The sequence below is a fragment of the Crocodylus siamensis genome, chromosome 3 (assembly GCF_052110815.1).
Source record: "Crocodylus siamensis isolate JL-2025a chromosome 3, ASM5211081v1, whole genome shotgun sequence".
NCBI classification, from domain to species: Eukaryota; Metazoa; Chordata; order Crocodylia; family Crocodylidae; genus Crocodylus; species Crocodylus siamensis.
The window spans coordinates 116,950,232-116,973,557 of record NC_143397.1 but is presented as its reverse complement, the minus strand read 5'-3'; the positions used below and the strand labels follow the sequence as shown (position 1 = coordinate 116,973,557).

At 45.0% G+C, this 23,326-nt stretch overlaps 1 protein-coding gene across 1 annotated transcript in view; it reads right to left on the bottom strand.

Annotated features, from left to right (window-relative positions):
• The window catches only part of SHB (SH2 domain containing adaptor protein B), a 169,874-nt gene that overhangs the window by 34,884 nt on the left and 111,664 nt on the right, over positions 1-23,326 (bottom strand). The window contains exons 4-5 of the mRNA XM_090039082.1: positions 13,093-13,264; positions 4,723-4,842 (exon numbers count right to left, since the gene is read on the bottom strand). Of these exons, the coding sequence (XP_089895208.1) occupies positions 4,723-4,842; positions 13,093-13,264 (292 nt within the window). The remainder of the gene's footprint in view (positions 1-4,722; positions 4,843-13,092; positions 13,265-23,326) is intronic.

The following is a 23,326-nucleotide window of genomic DNA, read 5'->3' as shown; positions in this document are numbered from 1 at the left end:
TTTGCAAAGAATTTTTCCAACTATTTGAGTTGGTCTAATAAAAGATATCAGATTTACCCAAAGAACCTTGTCTGGATGGAGTCTAGCATTCCACCTTTCAGTAGCATCGCTCCAGTATATGGCCACCAATAGCTCTGTGTTAGGAGCCGCAAAAGTAGGCCTGATGCCCTGCACCCAACTCAGTGGCTCGAAGAAGCCAAGGGGGCTCCAGGCAGACATAACCCAAATTTCTCAATACAGGATCACCATCTAGGACAGTAACAGATGTTGGTTAACAGAAGATAAGGAAAGAGAAAGGACAGTTACCTGTTAAATGTATGCCCAGACTACCAAAGCCACAGGAAGCTGCTACAGAACTCCAAGAACAGTATCATCTTGGTCCTGCATTCACACGGGATGTAAATTTACTTAGATATTTGTTGGAAAGTAAGAACTGGAAAGCACCAGTTATCTAGGAAATTCTTAATTGCTCCAAGCAAAAACACCACAGATGGGTATCTACTGGAGCAAAGCTCTGTAGGGGTAGAACCAAAGGAGAAACTAAAACCAGGAGGTCAGAAAGTGCTAAATTAGGATGAAGCACTAAAAACTGTCAGGGATAGCAACAAATACTCGATGGAAATGCAGAGCAACTGCCAAATACAGAGGAAGTTCAATAATAGAGATGGAACAGGGTAAAACACTCTAAAAGCATGCACTTTTTTTCCCACTCTGCAACAAAAAGGATGAAGGAAGCAGGAGGTTCAGTGAGATAAACATTAATGAGGATACAGGAATACATAGCATTGATATTACTGATGCAGACAGACTACTCACAGGAGTTTAAGGTTAAGACTTGCGGAGGTGTGGGTGATCCTTCTGACCTGGTTACAAGAGTGTTGCACAAACAGAATGCAACCCCAAATAGTAGTATGTATTTTGGATTTTAATGGGGCCAACTTCCCCAAGTTAAAAATAGTTGTAAGCAAAGCTAATTAGATGGAAATACTTAAAGGAAAAAGTGTGAATAAGAACTGAGTCATCCAGGAACATTTTTCTTCATCTCCAGACAGCAAAGCTCATCAATTGAAATACAAAGGTTAATTTGGTTAAGACAGTCATCTTCATCCGTGATAAGGTGATATGAAGGCATCAATTAATTATTATACATGCAATACCTAATCAAATGGATAAAGGCAAGGCAAATGGATTTGAGCAGTGATCAGATGTTTTGAAATGCTGAAAGATATAATCACAAAGGAAGTTTGCAAATGACAGTTTTGATGAAGTAGTAAATAGGGAGTAAGCAACTGCGAGACAGGTCTCCCAGGCGAGCAAGCTGGATTTGCCTTCCTCCCATTATGCAACCTACATTTCAATACAGTGGTGCAGATGGTCCTACATCTTGGAAGAAGATGACGTTGTTACGTTTACAGGGTGGTAAGAGACTATCCTGCAAATAAATAACTCTGCAAAGAACTTAGGGTGGCATTCTAAACTGGCCATCTAAGGGTGCCCACAGACACGCTACAAGGCTGCTCTGACATGCTGTAATTACAGCCATGTCAGAGCAGACTTCATTAATTGAATTTGTTGGAGTGTGGAATTACCATGCTCCAGTCAGCTTCCCCATCTCATGTATCAGCATCCCTGTGATTCAAAATGGCAGTGCAGGTGCTTTAACTAAAGCTTTCATCCAGGGGAGTTTGAACCCATGTTTGGCTTCCCTAACACCACAGTTCAGCCCTTATCCAATCCCTTTTTTGGCACGCTTTCTGAAGCTTGCCCCCTGGGTAGATATGCAAAGGAGTCATGGGAGATATATGGGGCAAAAGGAAGAGAACAAGAAGGAATACAGCTCAATGAGGTAGCTGCTGGCCTGGAAGGGAGAGGGCTCTGTGTTGAGGCAGAAGCTTTTGCCCTGTGCTAGTCTTTAACCATTTCTTTTTCTTAATTCTTTTTTCTTTTTTTTTAAAGCAAGGACTCTGTTAGTGGCTCAACTTCAGAAGGAACACCAGAGAAGACAGTGAATGATGTCTGACCTGCGGTGTGGTAGTTAGGGTTTTGAGCTTGGAAGTCAGAAACATGCAGGTTTAAACCACTTGGGGGAGTGGGAGGGTGGGGCAGATGTCCTAGAACTCAGGAGTTTTGGCCAACTTCACTTCTGGGCATCTAAGGTCATTATGCATCCACAAAGGGTACCTATAAGGGCCCTGGATGCTACTGCACATGCTCAGTCTGTGTGCCTATGTAGCAGCACATCCTCATCCACATGTATAGCACTATGTAGCTAGGAACAAAATGCCAACCTGTTCCTAAGTGGCGTTTTTTACACTCAGAAGAACAAAAATGGCCAGACCTACATGCTACTATGACAGGAATGGAGTGGAAGGTCACCCTTAGTGGCCATTGGTATGTAAGCAACTGGGCATAAGCTCCAGGAGTGATACTAAAGCAAAGAAGGCTAATGGTATAAATAGGACGTACTACAAGGAGAACATGGAGAGGAAGCAGGCAAGTGCTCCTATTCTGTTTATAGCACTAGAGAGATACTTAATGAAATATTAGGTCAAATCCTGGTGCCCACACTATCAAACTATGCTAGAAACAGCCATAAGAAAATCTACAAAAATGATCTAGGGTGTGAAAAATGCAGCTTATAATGGCACAGGGCATTTCTTTAATCACTCTAAGCCAGTAATTCACAGCCAGGGTGTCAGGGCATCCTAGGGTGCCTTGAGGATCATTTCAAGGGTGCTGTGGGGTGTCACGCAATTTGAGAGGTGCAAGTGTGATTCATAAGATAAACTCAGAGATTTCAAAAAGGAATTCAGTGGTAAAAACATTCTGACCTGTTTTGTTTTTCTGAGGTCTCTGCAATGGTAGAATTGCACTGTTATTTTCTGTAGTGAAAACCATGGGGAAGCTAACAGTTGGCATTTTCTGAGGCATGCCTTCAGTCTAACAAAGGGTGCCTTCAGTGTAAGTTTGAGAAGCACTGGTCTAGGATTACTAAAGCAAAAGTCAGAAAGTGATTTTGAAACTAAGATTGACTATGTACATGAAGTGCTGGTTCCTCACTGAAGAAGGATTGCTAATGTAACAAGCAAAAGAAAGGCAAGATGGAATGGCAAGAAGTTCAAATCAGAAAATGTCAAACAGGAAACAAAGATGCAAACATTTCCCAAAGTGTCATCACTGCTGAACAGGTCGTGTAGGTTTACAGTCACCTGGAGGCTTTAAAGCAAAACTAGACATCTCTTTCTAAGAAATGCATTCTAACTGAACTGTAAATTTTGGGGCTGGTACAAGAATTGCAGCATCTAGTCTGCGAAAGGCATAATTCAACTGCATATTCGAAGTGCTCACTTCTGGTCACAGGAGCTGTGAAAGATAGAATTTAAACGCACTTAAAACCAAGAGAGCCACATGGCATTTGCTCAGCAGTCCTCAATGAACTAGAGGAATCACTGCAACCAAAGAATTCATGACTATCAGATGAGCTATAGCAGAAGACTGGAGTAGGGCGTTGCTTTTAGATAAGCTGGTGGCCAACTATTCAAAGAGGGCCACTGCATGCAGCAGAAAGAACTCATCGTGCAAGTATGCGTGTGTCAGAAGGGTGATACAAGAGTAGGTTCACCTGGATTGTAATACTACAGCAAGACATGCTTAATCTGCAGGACCAGATCCTCTGTCTGAGCAAAGTGGCATAGCTGTGCTCCAGGCAACAGGAGTGAAACCAAAACTAAGAAAACAGGTCAATGGGACTATTCTTTCCTATACCAGCTGTCTGCCTGGCCTGTTGTTTTAAAGTGGCAAGAGGTTTTAAATGGGCTTCTGACTACTCAACTTGTATGTATGGATGTGGTCTATTTATATGTGCAAATCTAGAGTAATTTTGAAACTGACACCCTCATCATGGAGTAGGATTGAGTCTTTAGGCACAGTCCTGAGGAAACTGGTATAAAAGCTGGTGTAAAGGCTGAGCAATGTGAAGCACTGAAATGAAGATGGAAGGCCAGCCTAGCAGGCAATCATTTAGAGCTGATCCATATCAGTCTACTTTCCTTCCAAGAAAATGTATATGGGGAGAACAACTCTCCTAACATTTGCGTGCACAGAACATGAATGCCCAAGCACTAGGGGACACATGAGAAGCTGACCTTCAAAACATACAGGTTTTGGCCAGGTGACCAAACCAGAAAGAGGAGAGTTTTCAAATCCAAGGGTGGGAGAGACTAGAACAAAAAAGATAATTTCTTTATTTTGAAGTTCTGTCAGCCTTGACTGTGCTCTCTGACAGGAACAGCCTCTCTCATTTAGGACGTCACCACAGCTTGCCCCTATATGGCTTATTTCTGTGCAGAAGGAGCCTTTCCCAGAAAAGAGGAGAGAGCAAGAAACAGGGTGTCTATTAATGGCTGGAACAAAACAAAAGGAGCAGGAGCGTTTTAAAGACAGAAGCTGGAAAAGATCAAGTGTATTTTGTTAAAAGAGCACCAAACAGAGAATAAAATTCCTTTAACATCCCAGGAGTATAACACCACGTCTAGGAACTGTCACCAGACATAATACAAGCTGACAGGCAGTATTCTAAAATTCCTTTGGGTCCTTTATCAAGCATTACTTGTGCAACAAAAGTGACTGATTTCTACTGCAAAAAAAAAAAAAAAGAAAGAAAGAAAAGAAAACTGCTGGTTTGTAAGTTATGTTCACCATGTTTCATCATATTGTACTTACTTCAACGATAGAGAATAGTCATGCTTGCTTGTTTGACTATTCCTTACAAGGTAGCTACATTCTTTACACAACCGTAACAGGTTTTCTGCATCTGTCCGACTGATTGCTCCATGATACCATCTAGAAAAATAGACAGAGAAATTAAGACATAAATAAACGGATATTCGCCTCAAAAACTATTCACCTAAACAAATGTTTTCATGTGCTGTAGTGATTAACACCTCAAGAACAACTAACTCTAATAAAATATATTGCTCATGTTACATAAAGTTGCCATTACTGCGTGAGATGATGCCTGCTGTTGCGTTTCACATAAAGGAGACGCTTAAATCAGAACATATGTGACTGCATTAGAGGAATGTACATGAAGCTTCCCATTGAGTGCAATGTGTAATAACAATTAATCAGATGACATCATGAGAAAAATGTAATAAATCTGCCTTAATCCTGCAATAGACAAGAGCTGTAAAAAAACCCCCAAAAAACCCAAACCCCTGTTTTATCTTCAAACACGCATTTTTTTCCCTTCTTCCCCTCAAAATGAGCCTATAGTTATGTTAAATAATTGAGCTATTCTAACTATGTATTTGTAAAAGGGGGAAACTGAATAAAAGTATCAGAACTGCTAAGAAAGTGACAGATTTTATGACATGAAATGCAGGAAAGCATGGGGAAAAAAAAATCAGAAACACAAACAGGCGTGCCCTTTTCCTCAACAGGAGCAGCTAAAACAAAGAAGGTCTTTTGAAACATGCCTGAGAATATTCAGAGTGCCTTTATTTAACCCACTAGGTAACACATTGTACCAGTTCCTCTAATGAGAACAAAGTGATGAAGACCGGTTCTGAAAACTTCTCAGTGATACTGTGAAAGGAAGGAAGGGAGACAGAAACTGGCCCTTCTTTATTTACAAGCGGATCTTTAACGGGGAATGGTTCCCCTAGAATTTATTGGGCTGGATCAGCTTGCATATCCAGTAATCCATGAACCAATGTTTAAGAGGAAAGTGGACCCTACCCCTTTCAGCAGGCCCATTAACATGCTTGGTTAGTGATGCCACACTTTTGTAGGAGAGATTCTTTTTCTCACTCTTGCAGTTATCAGCTGACACCCCAAAGCATAAAATAGAAGTATTCTCTTCCTCCCAAGTCTAAACAACAAATATTACTTGGCCTTAAATGCTGTGAATTGTTAAATTCCTTGTGGAAAAGTGTTTCCTTTTATTTGTTTTAAACATACTTCCCCAATAACTTCCTTTACGAAGGGAGTTGTTCTAATTAACCAGTGCTGAACAAATACATTGCTGGAGAAATTCCCTCGGCAGAGATGCATTTTGGCTCTAGACAACACTGTGCTCACAATGTTAGCCCATTCATATAAGGCTGCAAGTAAAATCTTGTGCACTGCACTAAGCAGTTTGTGGTAGTCTTAAAATTGAATCACCTCACCCTGTTTGGTTACATCCAGCAAGTCTCCTCAAATGGAATACATTAATTTATCAGCTGAAGAGATGGAGAGATAAGGACACAGTATATTCAGTGACTTAACTGTATTCTATAAAAAAGGTAAAAGAAATCATGGAAAGCAATGAGACACAATGACGAAAGTTACCAGACAAAACTTTTTTCCATAAAGTGAAGGATATTTCTCGGGAGGGAATTCAAGTGATTCTAAGAGCTGAAGATGTGCTACTAGAGACTGAAGGGAATGAGCTAGCTGGTGAATGCATCAGGGTGATTTTTCTGTATTGCTGGAGCCATTTTTCCAGTGGTAGGCAACTGGTTGTGGAAATGGTGCATTGTGTCTAGGATGGGTCACATACTGGCTGTCAGCGTGTGAACTGGGAAGGTGCAGAGCAATGAAGATATTTTGCTACAAGCTCAGCAGTGTTATTTTCAAGCCTTGCTTTGGCCTCCAGTGAAAGGCTGCTCTCTGTCAGCCCACTGAAAGGATATTTGGTCACCAGGCCAGAGGGCCAAAGGCAGCTAGATAAGAAGTTGGCAATATCTCTCTCGTGTGCTCGTGACAAACATGGGCCTGCCCCAAACACAGGAGCCTGATGAATGATCTAAGCCAGGGGTACGCAACCCCCCAGGACAGGTGCCAGAGTGTGGCATGCAAAAGCATTCTGCTTGGCACGTACCTCGGAACGGAGGGCAGGGAAGGGGCTGGAGATGTGCTGCCACAACAAGGATTGGGCCCCTTGCGGTTCCCCTGCCAACCACCCCTGGCACGCCAACATCTTACAAATTGAGGTTGCGGGTATTTTTGGCACTCTACCCAAAAATATTGCCAACCCCTGGTCTAAACTCAAGATCTAGACATAATGTCTACAGGAGGAAGGGATGAGAAGCACTTTAGAGTTAAAGCAGAACAGTTCTTCTTAAAAGACCACAGATTGCAGGCAGCTGAAGGGTTGGAGAAAGTCACAAATTCAGGAGGTGACCTATCCTGTGAGTGTGTGTGGTGGTGGGGGGGTCCCTCTAAAAGCACACAGGCTGCTAGTGGCTGGAGAGACAAAACAGCTAAGTGAAAAGCTTTCAAGTTATTTTTGTCAAGACAAGGACACAAATTGTCAAGTTTTTCCCTTCCAGCCATTACAGATTCCGTGAAGGAAAGAAAGCAATACATGGGCCAGTCAGAGACAGGAGGAAAAACCATGGGCAACCTGCTGAGCATTGGGAATGCCCTGAAAATACATGCCAAGAGCATGGGGAATAGGAACTAGAGCTCTTAGTATACCACCAGAGCTATGACATAATTGAAATCACAAGCTATGGACAGAAATAACAACTGAAACATTTCAGAGGGTCAGCTGTACAAATGTACAATACAAGCTCTTTGAAATGTTCCAAAAGCAGCTCAAGCACTTCAGAATACATCTTTACATGAGGTGCTATTTCAAAGTGTTTCAGTTCTTATTGCGAATAGGTGGGGATAGGAGAAACCAGGGGAGAGAAAGGAAGTACAGGGTGGACAGTCTGCAGGCTTAGTGACTCCCATTCTTTGGTCCCAGATGCTCTAGTACTCATGGCCAAACACTTCTGCCAATACTTGACTCTCCAGCCTCAGCCCCCTATACCTGCCCCCTCCAGTAAGAGGGGGAGCAGAGAGGTAAATGGGCCGGGGCCAGGAGACAACGGGGCCAGGGAACCACTTCTGCAAGGTAGGTTCTCCAGTCCCATCCCCTCTGCCTCCCCACTCCCGTGGGAGGAAGAGGGAATCAGGGCTAGAAAGAGAGAATGCTGGTGACGGAGAACCAGGGAGCCCCTGCCATAGCCACTTCTACCCCTCCGGGGACATCCTCCATCTCATCTAGTGTCCCATAGCAAGAAAGCTGTGGCTGCAGACAGCTGTGGCAGTTTTGAAACATTTCAGCCAGGGGAGCAACACAGGGGCTGCATAGTAGGCCCCTAAGTTGAATCATTTTCATTTTAAAATGTTTCACTTGAAAACATTTCAAAAGTTACTTCTGTCCACACCCAAAACTCAATGGGATAAATCACAGGGTTGGGATGCTGTTAGAGGAGGGTATGGCTTACCTGGGAAGAACAAGCAGGGAGATCAGGGACAAAGGTGGTGTCTTATATATCAAGAAATATATACTAGCTCTGAAGTTTTTAGGAGAGTTGAGGGGCAGGCCTGCTAAATGTTTCCGGGTGAAGATAACACAGGGGAAAAACCTCAGACGTGATCTCAAAATAAGTGTTAGTACGATGATCTCATCTGGAGGGGAAGTAGCAGATGAGAACCTAAAGGACAGGATCTAGTAGGAATCAGAGACTTCATCTATCTTTTCTGTTGACATCTGGGTAATGTAGCAGGACATGGGACAGTCTTTTGAGTTTTAGGAATGTGTTAGGGCTACTCTTCAAGTCTCAGAAAGATTTTTAAATAAACAATTTTCAGGTACCTAGAAGATAACACAGTGATAAAAACAGCCCATATATATTTGTCAAGAACAGGCTACTTCAAAATACTCTCATCTTCTTTGACAGGATAGCAGATATGGGGGGGAAGTAGCATGTGACATCTGTTTATTTTAGTAAGGCTGGTGACACTGTCCCACAAGATATTCTCAACAGAGGCTTATGCAGCACTGCCCAGATGGGATCACCTACAGATGGGGGCACATTCACTCTTAAAGAGGCAAAATCAAAAGTTTGTTCATCAAACAGTGGGGGACAACACCTCAACTGGGGTCCCCAAACAGGTATGTCCTGGGTTCCAGTCTATTCAATACTGTCACTGAAACAACTGATGACAGAATAGAGAGTAGGCTTTAAAAACTACTGCAAATGGCACCAAACTGTGTGGGAGCAGGGTAACAAGAATACTGGAGGACAGGATCAAAATTCAAAATATTCTTGACAAATCAGAGATGGCCTGAAATCAACAACAGTGAAAATAAAGTGCAAAGTGCTAACAAAGGAGAAATCAAGTACAAAATGGGGAATCTCTGCCAAGACAGACCTCCAGTAGAAAAGGATCCAGCTCATACTAGATCACTAACTGAGTAAGAGTTAACAAAGACACGCTGCTGCTGCACGAAGCAGTTTTCATGCTGGGATGTATTGTAAGAAAGACACTGAAGGCAACTACTCAGCTCTGTCTGACATTCTATGGAGGCCTTGGTTAGAATACTGTGTCCAATTTTGCACCTCACTTTAAGAAAGGTTTCAACAGACTGGAAAGAATGCAGCAGAGAGCAATGAGACAGATAATACGTTTAGACAACATGGCCTATGAGGAAAAGCTAAAGGAATTGGGTTTGCTTGATTTAGAAAAAAGACAACTGATGGAAGAGGTGCTAACAGTCTTTAAATCCCTAAGTGGTTATCAAGAGAACAGAGAGCATGTGTTGATCACAAACACGGAAGGAAGGACAAGAAAACACCAGCTTCATTTGCAGCAAAGAAGTTTAGTTTGGAAATTGGGGGGGGGGGGGGAGGGGGGAAGAAGGAGAGGGAGAGGGAAAACAACATTTTTCTTTTAACTGTAAAGGTCGTAAAACAATGGAGCTGGTTCCCTTATGGAGTTTACTAGGGAATGTCCTTCACTGGAGTTTTCAAGAAAAGGTTAAACAGAAATCTTCGGGGAGATACTCGGCACACTTCTCCCTGGCTCAGCATTGGAAGAATTAAGAAGACCTCTAGTGATGGGTCTTGATGCATCCTTGGCTAGCTCAAGGGCACATGTGCTTGTAGGAAGAATCCATTTTGGGAGACAGATGCAGGGTTACAATCACTGCCTCAACTGTGGGGTAAAGAACAGGGAAATTTGGTTTTAAATGTTGACAGGCGTAAGGAGACGGAAGAATCATTAACAGAATATTATGTCTCTATATCCAAGACAAATATTCCTGAGGTGGCTTCAGGGAAGCCATTGACTATGTATCAGCAGTTCATTACTCTGCATAGTATGAGATCATATGAATGAGTCACTCAAGGCAGCTGAGGTTTCCAAGCTGACTAGGGAATTTATTGCAGCAGGGGCATTCTTAGCTAGGTCTGAACTCTCAGATGAGATATTTATTTTGCTTACATTGGGGGTGTCTCTTCCTTAAAATGTCAGCTCTATATACATTTAAAGGTCAAGACTCAAAATGTCAATGATGTGATCAAGCAGCAGTGAAATGGCATTCTGCAAGTGTGGCAGAGGAAAGGCATGTGAAGGGAGTGGCTCTAGAAGTGCAGGTCTCCTAAGGATACCAACAAGGGACTCTGGAAAAAAAAATACATACTGACAGGTTTGTGAGGACTATTCAGAGGATAATAATAACCTATTTCTATCCAAGCATTAAGGACCTGATTCCCTTCCCACTAAAATCAACAGAAAACTAAACTTTGAGTTCACTGGACATAAACCAGATCCTTGATGCTAACCTTTTCCATGCTGCACATTAGACACTCTAGAGTCTGGGCTCAATTCAGGCTTGATGCAAGCACATATAATTCCACTGAAGACACAACGTGGGTTCCATTTATCTGCAGTGCTGACACATACTACAAACCCTGTTATTGTAGCTCACTACCCACTCATTTCTGAGTTTGTCCATGGAGAACTAGAGTAGGTGCACTGGCTCATTACAGGGAAGAGGATTTTACTCAATAAAAGATAGACAGCACAAAGCAATACCAGATCCAGGAATAGGAAGAGGGAGGTAGGCAAACCCCCTCTACTGCACTTTGGCTGAGATGTGCATGTGCAGTGAGCTCTGAACTCACCACCTGGGCAACACAGGCTCCTACTAGAGCTGTGTGTGAAGAGCAGGGATCCTGGTTTTCCCTCATAAAAAAGTTGCAAATTCTTTGATAAAAACGCCCAAAGTCTGGGATTAAAATGAAAGGCCCTCCACAGCCCTCTGGCCTTAACTGGTACCCCTCACTCCCCCTACCACAGCCCCCTGACCCTGCTCGTGCCCCTCACTTTCCCCCATAGCCCCCAGCCCTGCTGGTGCCCTTCACCCCCCACCCACACCCCTCTGCCCCCCCAGTCCAGCCCTGCCAGAGGGGGCCCCCAGTTGCCAGGGCTATGGGGGTCCACAGCCCCATGCCCCCTGTCCCCAGCAGGAGATGGTGGCTGCTGCAACAGAGAAGAGCCCAGCTCCTCCCCCCACCCCCGCTGTGGGCTTGAGTTGGGGATGGGGCTGGCTCCCTGCCACTGCACACACTCTCCAGAAGACAGAGGAGATGTGTGCCCCCCAGATCTATGCATGGGGTGGGAACATGTGGGCACTACCTGCTACAGGCTAGGGCTTCCACCCTGATGCCATCACCCAGGGTCTCCGCAACCCTGCGGGTATGACCTGGCACTGCAGAGCAGAGTGGGGCCTTGCAGGAAAGCTGCTTGCTGCTGCGAGTTCCATGCTGCTCTGGCAAAGCATCCCCTGAGTGCACGGCAGCAGTGGGGGTGGTGATGCAGGAGTGTGCCCTTCAGTGCACTGGAGCAGTGCAGAGCTTGCAGCAGCAAGCAGATTTTGTGCACAGCCCTGCTGTTCCCATCAGTGTCATCTTGCACCTGCTGGGAGGAGCCCTGGGGGAGGGCAGCAGAGCAGAAGCCTGACCCCGCAGTGGGCGGCCCGCACCCACCCCCACCCCCACCTTGTGCACAGATCCCCCAGCCCACTCAAGAGTGTGCCCAGTGGTGGAAAGCTGGCCCCCACCTGCCCCACTTCCTGAATGAGCTGCATGTAATACTTGGCTGGGTGGCAGCCCCAGACCCAGCTTGTCCTCCCTCCCTGTGATGGGGGCCTCAACCTGCCTGCTCCACCCCCCTCCACTTACCTGTGGGAGCTGCTCTCCAGGCTGCCTGGGGGCATGTGCACATACATGCACATGGTGCCCCCTGCCTGACCATCCTCTTCCTGCTCCCTCCCAGCCCCCTGCAGACTGGAACTCCGCCTGCCTCCAGAGAGCTCTTTGCAAAACTGCAAAATCTGCAGGTTTCTCCACTAAAATAAGAAATCTACAGTTTCGTCTGGTAAAGGGGGAAATCCACGTTTTACTCTGTTTTTCTGTGGGAAATGGAAAACCTATATCCCTGGTAAACAGCGAGCACTGAAATAAACCAGCTGATTGGGGTGAGGCCTGGCTGGGGCCCCTACTTTCTTACTAGGAAGTGAACTGCTGCTGTTCACCCTTCCCATCCTGCCCTCTCCTCACTGAATTCAGGATGAGGATGGAGATGGGTTTTTCTCTGTGGCTGATGGGGACAGAACTAGGACCAATGGCCTAAACCTGCAACAAAAGAAATTTAGGTTGGAGATTGGGAAGAATTTTCTCACTATGAAGGTGGTCAAGCATTGAAACAGGCTTCCTAGAGAAACTGTGGAATCTGCAAGAACAAGTTGGATGGATACTTGGATTAGCAGGAAATGATTCTGCCTTGAGCAGAGAGGTGGACTAAATGACCTCATGAAGAGTTGCAGCAATGCTCACACCCTCTGGGTGCTGGTGCTGTGAGAAAGCAGGAACTCTAAGTAGACCCTGCACTGAGAGCTTACATGCAACACAGCAAAATGTGGGGTGCGACCACACTACTGCACCCCATCTGGATCTGCCCCTAAATAAAAGGGAATGCGTCTTATTCTCGTCCTACATTTCACCTTGCATATCAAAGGACACAAGGTACATATGCTTGGGGACTCCATTTTTCACATCACCCAAGCACTTACAAGCAGTTTCCTGATACTGACTTAGACAGTGGTATTTGTGCCCACATTAGAAATTTGCTAATCTGCTACTTTACTAATCCATTCAGAAACGTTAATGGGTCTTGGTCATCCCAGACAACCACTAACGCAAACCACCAGACCCACGTCAGCAGACAGAGAGGTCTCCATAGAAAACAATCTTCGCATTAACTCACATTTGCTTTTCCAGTGGGATTGTTGGGTCCACTCTTTCCCCCAGGATCCCACAGAATTCTGGGCTGCCATGCTTGATGGGCTTGAAGCCACCTCCTGGTGCTCGCAGCTGTCGACGCCTGTCACTGGAGGGTGAAGGGGAAGATTGCCGTTTCTCATTTCCATTAAACTGGGCTGCAAGAAAGACAACAGTTACTTCTCAAGACAAAAAGGTTAACCCTGAGGAATACAGCTGTGGGATTTGAGTGGCCTTTATGCTTCAGAATGAAGATAATATGATTTCTCTGGTTTTAGATCTAGTGGGCTGACTGAGAAAGATCCTTATAAGGATATTTCCTGACAGTATCCATGACAGTCCGAATGTGTTGGTGGCTCTCCCGAACTTGATAACATAATCCAGGTACTCTGAAAGACCGTCACACAACTATCAACAGCACTTGTTTTAATATTTTAACTTTTAAGTTGTGGGGAAAGACAATTGCTCAGTGTGCCTGCCTTGCTGAGAAAATTTGCTTAATACTGAAGATATACAATTACACTTGTTTTAGGGACATGATTAAAGCATACAATTTGTGTCAGGTAGCTGGAAAAATCCAGCCCCTTTAAAAGAAGCATGAAAATACCTAGACAGTGCTCCGGCGAAGGCATTGAGAGAAAACTGTTCCAAGCACATGTCCAAAGAACTAACCAGAAAGTTATCACTTCAAATGCAGTTGCCCACGCATTACCTAGCATGAGGCTTCCATTCTGAAGTAAATGGAAAAATGCATGACAAAAAAAGGAAATGGTTTTTGCACACCTCTCACTACCACAGGAAAGCATTTTGCAATGCTGTAATTTCACAGAGAATTGCAACATCTGTAACAGAACAAGTGTTGAAGTTAGCATCCTAATGCTAATAAAAACTACACTTATGGGTTACGAGGCAGCACACAGTCATAGTTTTGATCCAGCTCTAAAACTCTACTCAGAAGACCACACAGGAGGCTGTATCCCAAAAGAAGTCACAGAAAGCTTTATATCCTTGTGGCCTGCCCTGTCTCTGGGTCATTTTCCCTAAAACAAACCAGAATATTTGACTCTGGTGTTCCTGAGAGATCTCCCAAATAGCAGCAGCAATAAAAGCATTAAGCTGTTGGGATTAGCTGACAGCTTTACTGCTGCCAACAGATTTCTGAGTGGCAGATGAAAACATTGGCCATTCCTGAAAGGTTCATGCTGCTTCTGGATAACACAATATAATAGCAGCACAGGTACCTAGGGTCACCCAGCCAGTCTTATGATTTAAACACTTCACATTTTTGCTTTTCTCTGCAGAAATACAATCTTAGAGTGCAACTTTTTAAACAAAACTCAAATTCTGCAATATCAATGGCTTCAGGCCCCACGCTTCCCAAAAACAGGTCCCACTATCTACAGGCAAGTAGATTCTCTCTCTGAGCCAAAGATCATAAATGGATACTGATTTTTAATGGTTTCATGGGCACAGTGGCAGTAAAATCGAGTCCTTCTACAGGTTTGGGGTGGGCAAGGATTACAAACTATGGTTCATGGTTACCTGGTTTAAGAATTTCAACAGCAACCTTAATGAAATGGTTTAGCCTTCCTGTAATGTGTGGTCAGTGCCAGACAACTAAACACAGAGCTTTTGCAGTACTCCAGGGCTGCAGTAGCAGTATGGCCTAAAATTCACCGAGTCTAAGACAATGCATTCAGAATGGCCTGGGAATCTCCAAAAGCTTAGGGTCAATGCTACTGACAAAAACTGACCAGCTTGGTCATTATGGAAAAGGGCTCTCCTCCCAAGCCACGAAATGCACAATGCAGCAAGCCAATCTGCCACTGGACACAATACACCTGGAACTCAGCTCACCAGGATGCGCAGCCTGATAGATGTGTGTGTGGTACTAATGGCAATTACACAACCTGATCCAAAACAGGTATATATCACTTGTCCAGGGGCCTAGGTTAGGAGTGAGAACCAGTGTACAATCCTCATAGTTTACATAATGTTGGATTTGGGGTTTTCTTTTCCTAAGTCTTCTGTTAAAAAAATCTGTTTTTATTGGAATGATTTCCAATTGCCCCCTACCTAAGCAGTATCAATAAATAGCAGAAATGGGTCAAACATATTCAAACATATACCATAACCTATATAGCAGAACGATAAGTTCTCTCTCTGCATTGCAAAATTTAACTTGGTTACTGTTCTATGACAACCTCCAAAATAAGGCAAAAATAACATGTTTGTGCCTGTCTGCATGTTTGCCATAGAAATCTAACATATAATCATCCATTATTTCCACTAGAAAAGAAATGTGTTCGGATACTGCATCTTTTCTTCATTGGAACTCTATGAATGTTAATAAACAAATTTTGTGCCTTCAGCCAATGAACAAATCCTTAGATACTGAAAATATTTCATTTCACCCACAAAAAAACCTGTAAGACTTGTCTATATTTAACCACTGTGTTAAAACGTGTCCAAAGACGCATACAATGTGTGTGCGAGTCTCTCTCTCTCTCCTTCTCTCTCTCTATATTCCTTTTTGCAAAGGAATTTACTGTTTAAATTCCAGAGGTTCTTGCATATTTTGTTTCTGCTTGGAGGACTTAAGCATCTACTTCTGGTCTCCTACTCAAATTTCTTTTTGTGAATTTAGTGTTGGAGAGCAGAGCCAAATTGACACTCTGCTGACTGTGACCAAAGTTGCTGCATAAATATATGGTAACTAAATATAAGTAAGTTGTTAAAGAGAAGCAGGCTGATTCTGGGAGGCGTTCAAGCCCAAAAGGTCCCACTGGAATTTAACCGCAGCTGCAGGTGCTCAGCAAAAAAAAGTTTAGGAGCTCAACTGCAGACACCCAGGTTTGAAAACTTTGCCTTGAAGCACTATTTATCCATGCAACTCCTCTAGCACAAGCTTCTCAACGGAGCCCAGATAAGAAAGATGTGTGTTTTGGAGCAAAGGCTTTACTCTTGACTTTAATGGAAATAAGATTGGTTTCTTGGTCCGTTCTGTCCTTGGCTTCCCTGCTGAGTTTATCACCATGGGGGAAAAAATACCGCCCAGTCTCTTACTAATAATGGTTGCTCTTTTTCCTATGTTGGAGAGACCTATGTTTTCAATGAGCATACAGAAAAAATTAATAGACATAGGAGAGGGGGAGGGAATGTGAATGCAAGTACAAGAGAGCAAGACTGAGAGACAGCAAGCATAAGAGAGTGAGAGTGAGCATGTGAGCATGGGTAAGCATGGACATTTGAGTATGAGAGAGAAAGAGAGAGAGAGGTTGGAAGGTTAATTAGTTTTCTCTCTATCCTTCATAAAGCTCTTGATACCAATGTGTTTTTCTTTCCAATGAAGAAGAAAAGGTCCTTGGGGTTTTCTATGTACTTTATAGAACAGCAGTAGAGGACATAAGAATTTCTAAAAGTTATTTGCCAGTCAGAGCTTTGGTTATGGGACTGACTACACCTCTGTGCATCCTCTCCCTGATCTCTCTCAAGGCAACCCAAGGTGTCAGACTTTAGGTCTTGACTTCTTGGGTGCTTCCGATTCTATCACTCTTGGACTGGGCCCTGTATGACAACACTATACATCAGCAAGGCTCACCCAAGAGGTACTCCTGGATTTGGCCCTCCAGGTAGAGTAGCCAAACAGCTCTCTATAAAAGCAAAGGCTCCAGCAGCTCTTTTTGTTCTCCTCAGTTCCTGAGCTATTGGCCCTACTTGTCCAAACAAGTTCACCAGGCTCAGCAGGAGGTTGAGCCAGATTTCCCAAGAACCTGTAACGACCCCGAAGTGTTTACAGCAGGGTGGCTCTTCTTGAGCCATTATTTCCTTCCTGCTTCCTTTTTCCTAAGAGCCTCCTACTACATGAAAACCAACTTGTGCTTAAGGTAAACAACCCTGTAACCCAGCCAACATTCATATTATTACAGAGCAGCTCCACATCCTCCAGTCACCTTTAACACTAAATAACCAAGGATCCTGGTTTCCTCCGATTAAAATCACAAATTCTCCAATAACCCCAAAATCCACGATTAAAATTAAAGGCCCCCCACAGCCCCACTAGTGCCTGTCACCCCCACCCACAACCCCTGCCCCACCAGCCCTGCCGGAGTGGCCCCCAGCTGCCAGAGCTATGGGACCAGGGACCCAGGTCCGCAGTCCCTAGCCTCTGACAGAAGACAGCGGCTACTGCAGCAGAGCAAAGCACATAGCCCAGTTCCCCTCAAACCCCCTGCTTGCCTGCTGTGGGCTCAGGCACAGTGGGGCTGGCTGCCCCCCACAGTGCGCACTCCTGGGGGGCTACAACCCTGAGCCACTGCCGCCCCCCATGTGCACAGGGGACGTGTCACCAGTGCAGCATGGAGCTCGCAGCAGCAAGTAGCTTTCCTCCGCAGCCATGCTCTGCCCTGCAGCGGAGGCCCTGGGGGAGGGCAGCAGGGCGGGAGCCCAAGCCGGCACCCTCCCCCACCCTCACCTTGTGCACAGATCTTGGGGGCACAGGTTCCCCCCCGCCCCCCCCACCCTCAGACAAACTCCCTGCCACCCCACACCACTCCCTGCTGGGGCCCTGCAGCCTATACATTGGAGCCCCAGGCCCCAAGCCCAGCAGGGCAACAACTCCCAGCCCTGCCCAACTCCCTCCCTCCTTATGGGGCCCTCAATTCCCCGCGCCCCCTTAAACCTGCAGGAGCTGCTCTCCAGGCTACCTGGCACCATGTGCATGTGCATGCCCTCCCTCCTCCCTCTCCCTCCCAGCCCCCTTGCAGCCTGGAACTCTGCCAGTCTGCAGGGGGCTCCTTGCAAAACTGCAAAATGAGAAATCCTCGTTTTACTCCAGTAAGGGGGAGGAATCCAAGTTTTACTCTGTTTTTCCATGGGAAATGGAAAACCTGAATCCCTGCTAATAACCCTGAGCATTCAGAGCCAAATACTGCCCAGGCTAGATTCTGCTGGGTGATTTCACAGGTCATGATGAGGACATGCTGCCCCACAGCAAAAGCAGGAGGCTAGCTGTATCTGGTCTTCCACTGCCTCTTCAACATCTGTGCATCTGCAAAGCAGAAAACAGCCCTCTCCATAAGATGCCTGATGTAAAGCTCTACCACGATAGGGAGGTTGAAAATGGAGGAAAGTTCAAGCCCCAAAAAGGTCTCCAGTGAGGCCTTCAATGGCAGTGCCTGAAGGGAAGGCTGGCAAGATCAGGTTCAAAGGTCCACTCCCCCAAAAATTCCAACACTGTATCTGCCTTTCAGAAATTTCTATTTTATCTATTCTTACAGCATGACTACCTTCCCACAGAATCACTGCATACACTGTGACCTTTCAGATGCCCAGTCCTGGGAACAGGACAGAACATCATGTGGACCACTACAACAACGTCAAATGGCAAGTTCCTTTTTTGAACACATCCTTGCAGATATTAATTTTTCAACAAAGTTCAATTAAGTAAAACATGATGCAAATAACCTAGACTGCATCTTAAATCTATGTTCATGCCATTTGCAACAGATAATCATAACCATATATTCGAGAAGTGGCAAGTGGCAGTGGATGACAACTGAAATTACAGAAATCCAATTCACCTAAATAAGTGTTCTAACTTATATCATCATAAAAACAGGAGTAAAGATCCTAACAGAAGCCAGCAAAAGATTCAAATGTATCATAGCATATTTTAATTAAATTTCTATATAGCCCATAATTTTTTTTAAAAACACCAAAAAGAACAGCAAAGTGTTTTTAATTTAGTGCGTCTTCATAAAGATAACTATGAAATCCCTTAAAAGAACTTGCATTTATACAAATGATTAAAACAAACATTAAATAGTAATAGCTAATTAAATTATAGTCCTCATGGAGGCAAATTAAAAATTAATCTTAATCTAAACATACTGCAAAACAAAGGACTAATATAAAACAAAACTGTTTTCTTTTTCTTAAGAAGTTCAGTGTTCAAACAGCAAATGCTGTCATCAGAACCCCCCAAATAGTACATAAAAATGGAGTATGCATATGACACAATCCAGCCCCAAAAGCTGTGTAAAAGGGCCTGGGGGATAAGTGAAAAGGGAGCTGAAACAACTATTTATTACACTGCCTTCCTTAAATATAACCGAGTCATTTTATATGATGTAGAAAGGATATAAAGAACAGTGTCCGGATATAACGAACAGTGTCCGACTTTACATGCACATACGTACAGCTCCCCACCCCCCATAAGATTATTTTTAGAATACCAGCTATTTTGTACTTCTGCACAGTTCATACTTCTATGCGTTTTGTTTTTCAGTGTATACAACTGCCCTCGGATGTGATCTCATTCTAGCATGAAGTACCGTGGTATTGTAGAGTCATACAGTAAATATTTGGTTTGCATTTTCAGTGTTTGCCAAACAATGAAGTTTCTGTTTTAGCATTTCATATACTGCCATAGAAAAAAAAAGTCTATGGGTAGCACACAATCACCACCCTTGTGTGGGAAGCTCACAATAACCAACTCGTATTATTCTTTGTTCTTGGAAAGCTATCAAAACTAATATATGAAGAATGTCAAGAACTTAAAACTCACAATGAAAAGGGCACTCACTACACGCTACAACAGTCTTTTCAGAGAATTACACATGCCCATAGAGAATTCCATCTTTATATGCTAAATATCTCTTCATTATTTAGATGTGTATTATCTCACCCTATTTGATACTTGGGTCATGATTTACACACTGAAATAAGGGATTTTTGCTTTAAAATTTGCTGTAGCCCAAAGATGTCAGAGATCAATCCCAAGTACCAGATCCTACCTGCAGAGCTCTCTCATCTGGCCTGTCAGACTACTTCAAGTTGAGGGCAGGCCAGAAGCTTTCTACAGAATTTGGTGCCCCCAAGCCCTGCTGACATGTCTCCTCAGCAGCAGGGGGACTAGAGAGGACTATGCAGATACAGCCTTCACTAACCCTGCACCTGCCAGACACCTGTCATGGTCTTCTGACCTGTGGATGGGGTGTAGGAGAAACCCTGAAGGCTGTATCTATCCAGGGGGTGGAGATCAGTTTGACAACCCTGCTCCAGCCCAATCACACCACAAATAGTGATGGAGCCTGACCAGCCATGATTCTGGGCTGTATTACAGAGAAGGCTAGGCTGAATGGATCCTATTTCACATCACTATCTACAGTGGTGATACTTAGCCAGGTTGTCACGGCAGCCTTGGGTACCTTGACATCCTTTCAAGGGTGCTGTGGGGTGCCACACAATGTTAGCACTGTTAGGTATGAAAATACTGATCCGCAAGATAAACCCAGACATTTCAAACAGGAAAACATGAGTTGAAGCCATTCTGTCTGGTTGTGGTCTTTGTTCTGAGTTCTTTACAATACAGGAATTGCTTTGTTATTTTTCTCTAGTCAAAAAAATGAGTGAAAATTAGAAGCTGGCATTTTCCACAGGGTGCCTTGAGTCTAAAATGACTGAAAACCACTGAGCTACAGCCTTTTGTCTCTAGTTCCTGCACTGCTGGAGAGAGCGTCATTCAAATGTGTATTAATACATGGAAATACTTCACCTTTGTGATTCCACTTCCCTTCCCCACGCAACCTGGCTCCTCTCTGCACCAGTTCTTAGTCAAATATAACTTAATTGCCAGCACACGGTCCACAGAGAGGGGCTGAAGCACCTCAGAGCACACTGCACCCACGCTCTTTCGGTTCAGCCCTCATCCCAACTCCCATCCTCGTCCCCAGAGGCCTGCAGCAGGTCGGGGGGGGGGGGAAATGTTACAGCACTCATGACAATAATTAAAAGCACCCCATCCACACCCAATCAGGCCCTCCAAGGATGTAGTCAATAGTGCTGTGCCACTGCCCTCCCAGTACACTCAGTCATTGCCGGTGACTGTCAAATAAGAGTCCTCCAAGTGCAGGCCAAGTCCAGCAAACTGAGACATAAACAGAGCAAGCCAGTACTGCTCCCGCTCGCTTCTGTATCTCTGCAGAGCAGCCAGCTCCAAGCAACTGCTCAGACAGATAGCCTGCCATTCACAATCTGCACAAGTCAAGAGGCAGAACAATGGGCCTCTATTCCATCAGGAAGCTGCATCACAACTCACGGGTTTGCTGGCTCTTTCACCTAGTTAATCTTTAATGCCTGTTCTTGAGCCTGTAGCACTTACTCTTTCAATTCTGTGAATCTAGTGACCTGTCTTGCCTTCACAGAATAATAGAAGTCGGGTGGGAAGGGACCTTGTAGTCTTCAAGTCCGACCCCCTGCCTGGGCAGGAGAAAAACTGGGCTCAAATGACTCCAGCCAGGTAGGCATCAAGCATCTTCCTAAAGACCCCCAGGATAGGAACCAGCACCACTTCCCTTGGAAGTTGGTTCCAGATCCTAGCCGCCCTGACTGTGAAGTAGTTCTTACAGATGTCTAATCCAAACCTACTCTCCAGCAACTTGTGACCGTTATTCCTTGTTATGCCAGGGGGTCCTAGGGGAAACAAGGCCTCTCCCAAACCCTTCTGGAACCCCCTGGTGAGTTTACAGACAGTCACCAGGTCCCCCCCAGCCTTCTCTTGTGAAGGCTGAACAGGTTTAGGTCCCGCAGTCTCTCATGGTAGGGTCTGCCCTGTTGTCCCCGGATCATGCGGGTGGCCCTCCTCTGGACCCTCTCAATGCTGTCCACATCCCTCCTGAAGTGGGGCGCACAGAACTGGACGCAGTACTCCAGCTGTGGCCTGACCAGCGTCGCGTAGAGGAGGAGGATCACCTCCTTGAGATGCACCTGTGGATGCACGACAAGGTCCGGTTCTCCCTGCCAACCGTAACCTCGCATTGTCGGCCCATGTTCATCTCAGAGTCAATAATGACTCCAAGATCCTTTTCTGTCTCCGTGCTCCCAAAAACGGAGTTCCCCATCTTGTAAGTGTGCTGCTGGTTGCTACCATCCAAGAGCAGCACCCTGCACTTGTCAGTATTGAAGCGCATCCTGTTTTTGTTAGCCCACCCCTGTAACCTATCCACGTCTTGCTGCAGTCTTTCCTTCCCTACTAGCGTGCTCACCTCACCCCAAATTTTGGTATCATCAGCAAATTTAAATAGGTTGCTTTTCACCCCATCGTCCAAATCGCTGTTAAAGAAATTGAACAGCTCGGGCCCAAGGACCAAGCCCTGGGGGACTCCGCTGCCCACTTCTCCCCAGGTCAGATATGACCCGTCCACCACCACCCTCTGAGTACAACCCTTCAGCCAATCTGCAATGCATCTGACTGTGTAGGCATCAATGCCACAGTCGCCTAGTTTTTTAATGAGGATGGGGTGGGAGATGGTGTCAAAGGCCTTGCTGAAGTCCAGAAAGACTACATCCATGGCGACACCTGCATCCAATGCTTCTGTGACCTGATCATAAAAGGCAATCAGGTTGGTCTGACATGACCTGCCCCTAATGAAACCATGCTGGTTGCCCTTGAGCATCATCCCTGAAGCCAGCCCATCGCAGATGTGCTCCTTGATGATCTTCTCAAAGAGTTTCTCTAGGATTGAGGTAAGACTGACGGGCCTATAGTTGCCTGGGTCCTCCCTCCTCCCTTTTTTTAAAGATGGGGACCACGTTGGCTATCTTCCAATCATCTGGCACCTGGCCCAAGCACCATGAGTGCTTGTAAAGCCGTGCCAAAGGCCCTGCAATTACCCCTGCTAGTTCCCTCAACACCCTGGGGTGGAGAGCATCTGGACTCACTGATTTGAACAGTGGGTATAACAACAAAAATCAATACACCTGCCACTTCATGAAGCACAACACGTATTCTTGATCCTACAGCCAAGCATCCTGCTGCCATCATACAGTCCTATGAGCATTTTACCAGGCAAAAGGAAAACAGTCCTTCTCCTCTGAGCCAGCCACTGCTACTTAAACTAATGTGCAGGTGGCAGCCCGGTATCTAGTTACCACCTGATGCAGAAACCTGTGGGAGCGGGTGCTAGCAGTCTTGATCGTGTTGTAGTAGAGCTCCCTTAAACAAGCATGTTGCATTCATAGTTTTAACCCAAATCTCCAGGCTGCCCACGCTCTCCCACTCTAAGACAAACAGATGTGTGCTGCAAAATAATGGCACAAATTATACTACCTTTTGTTGTGGCCACAAGTTTGTGGTCTGGCACAGGGCATGGATATTTGTTTGCTTTCGCTTTGTACCACCATACATTTTTGATGGTGGCACAAAGGCAATGTCTGTT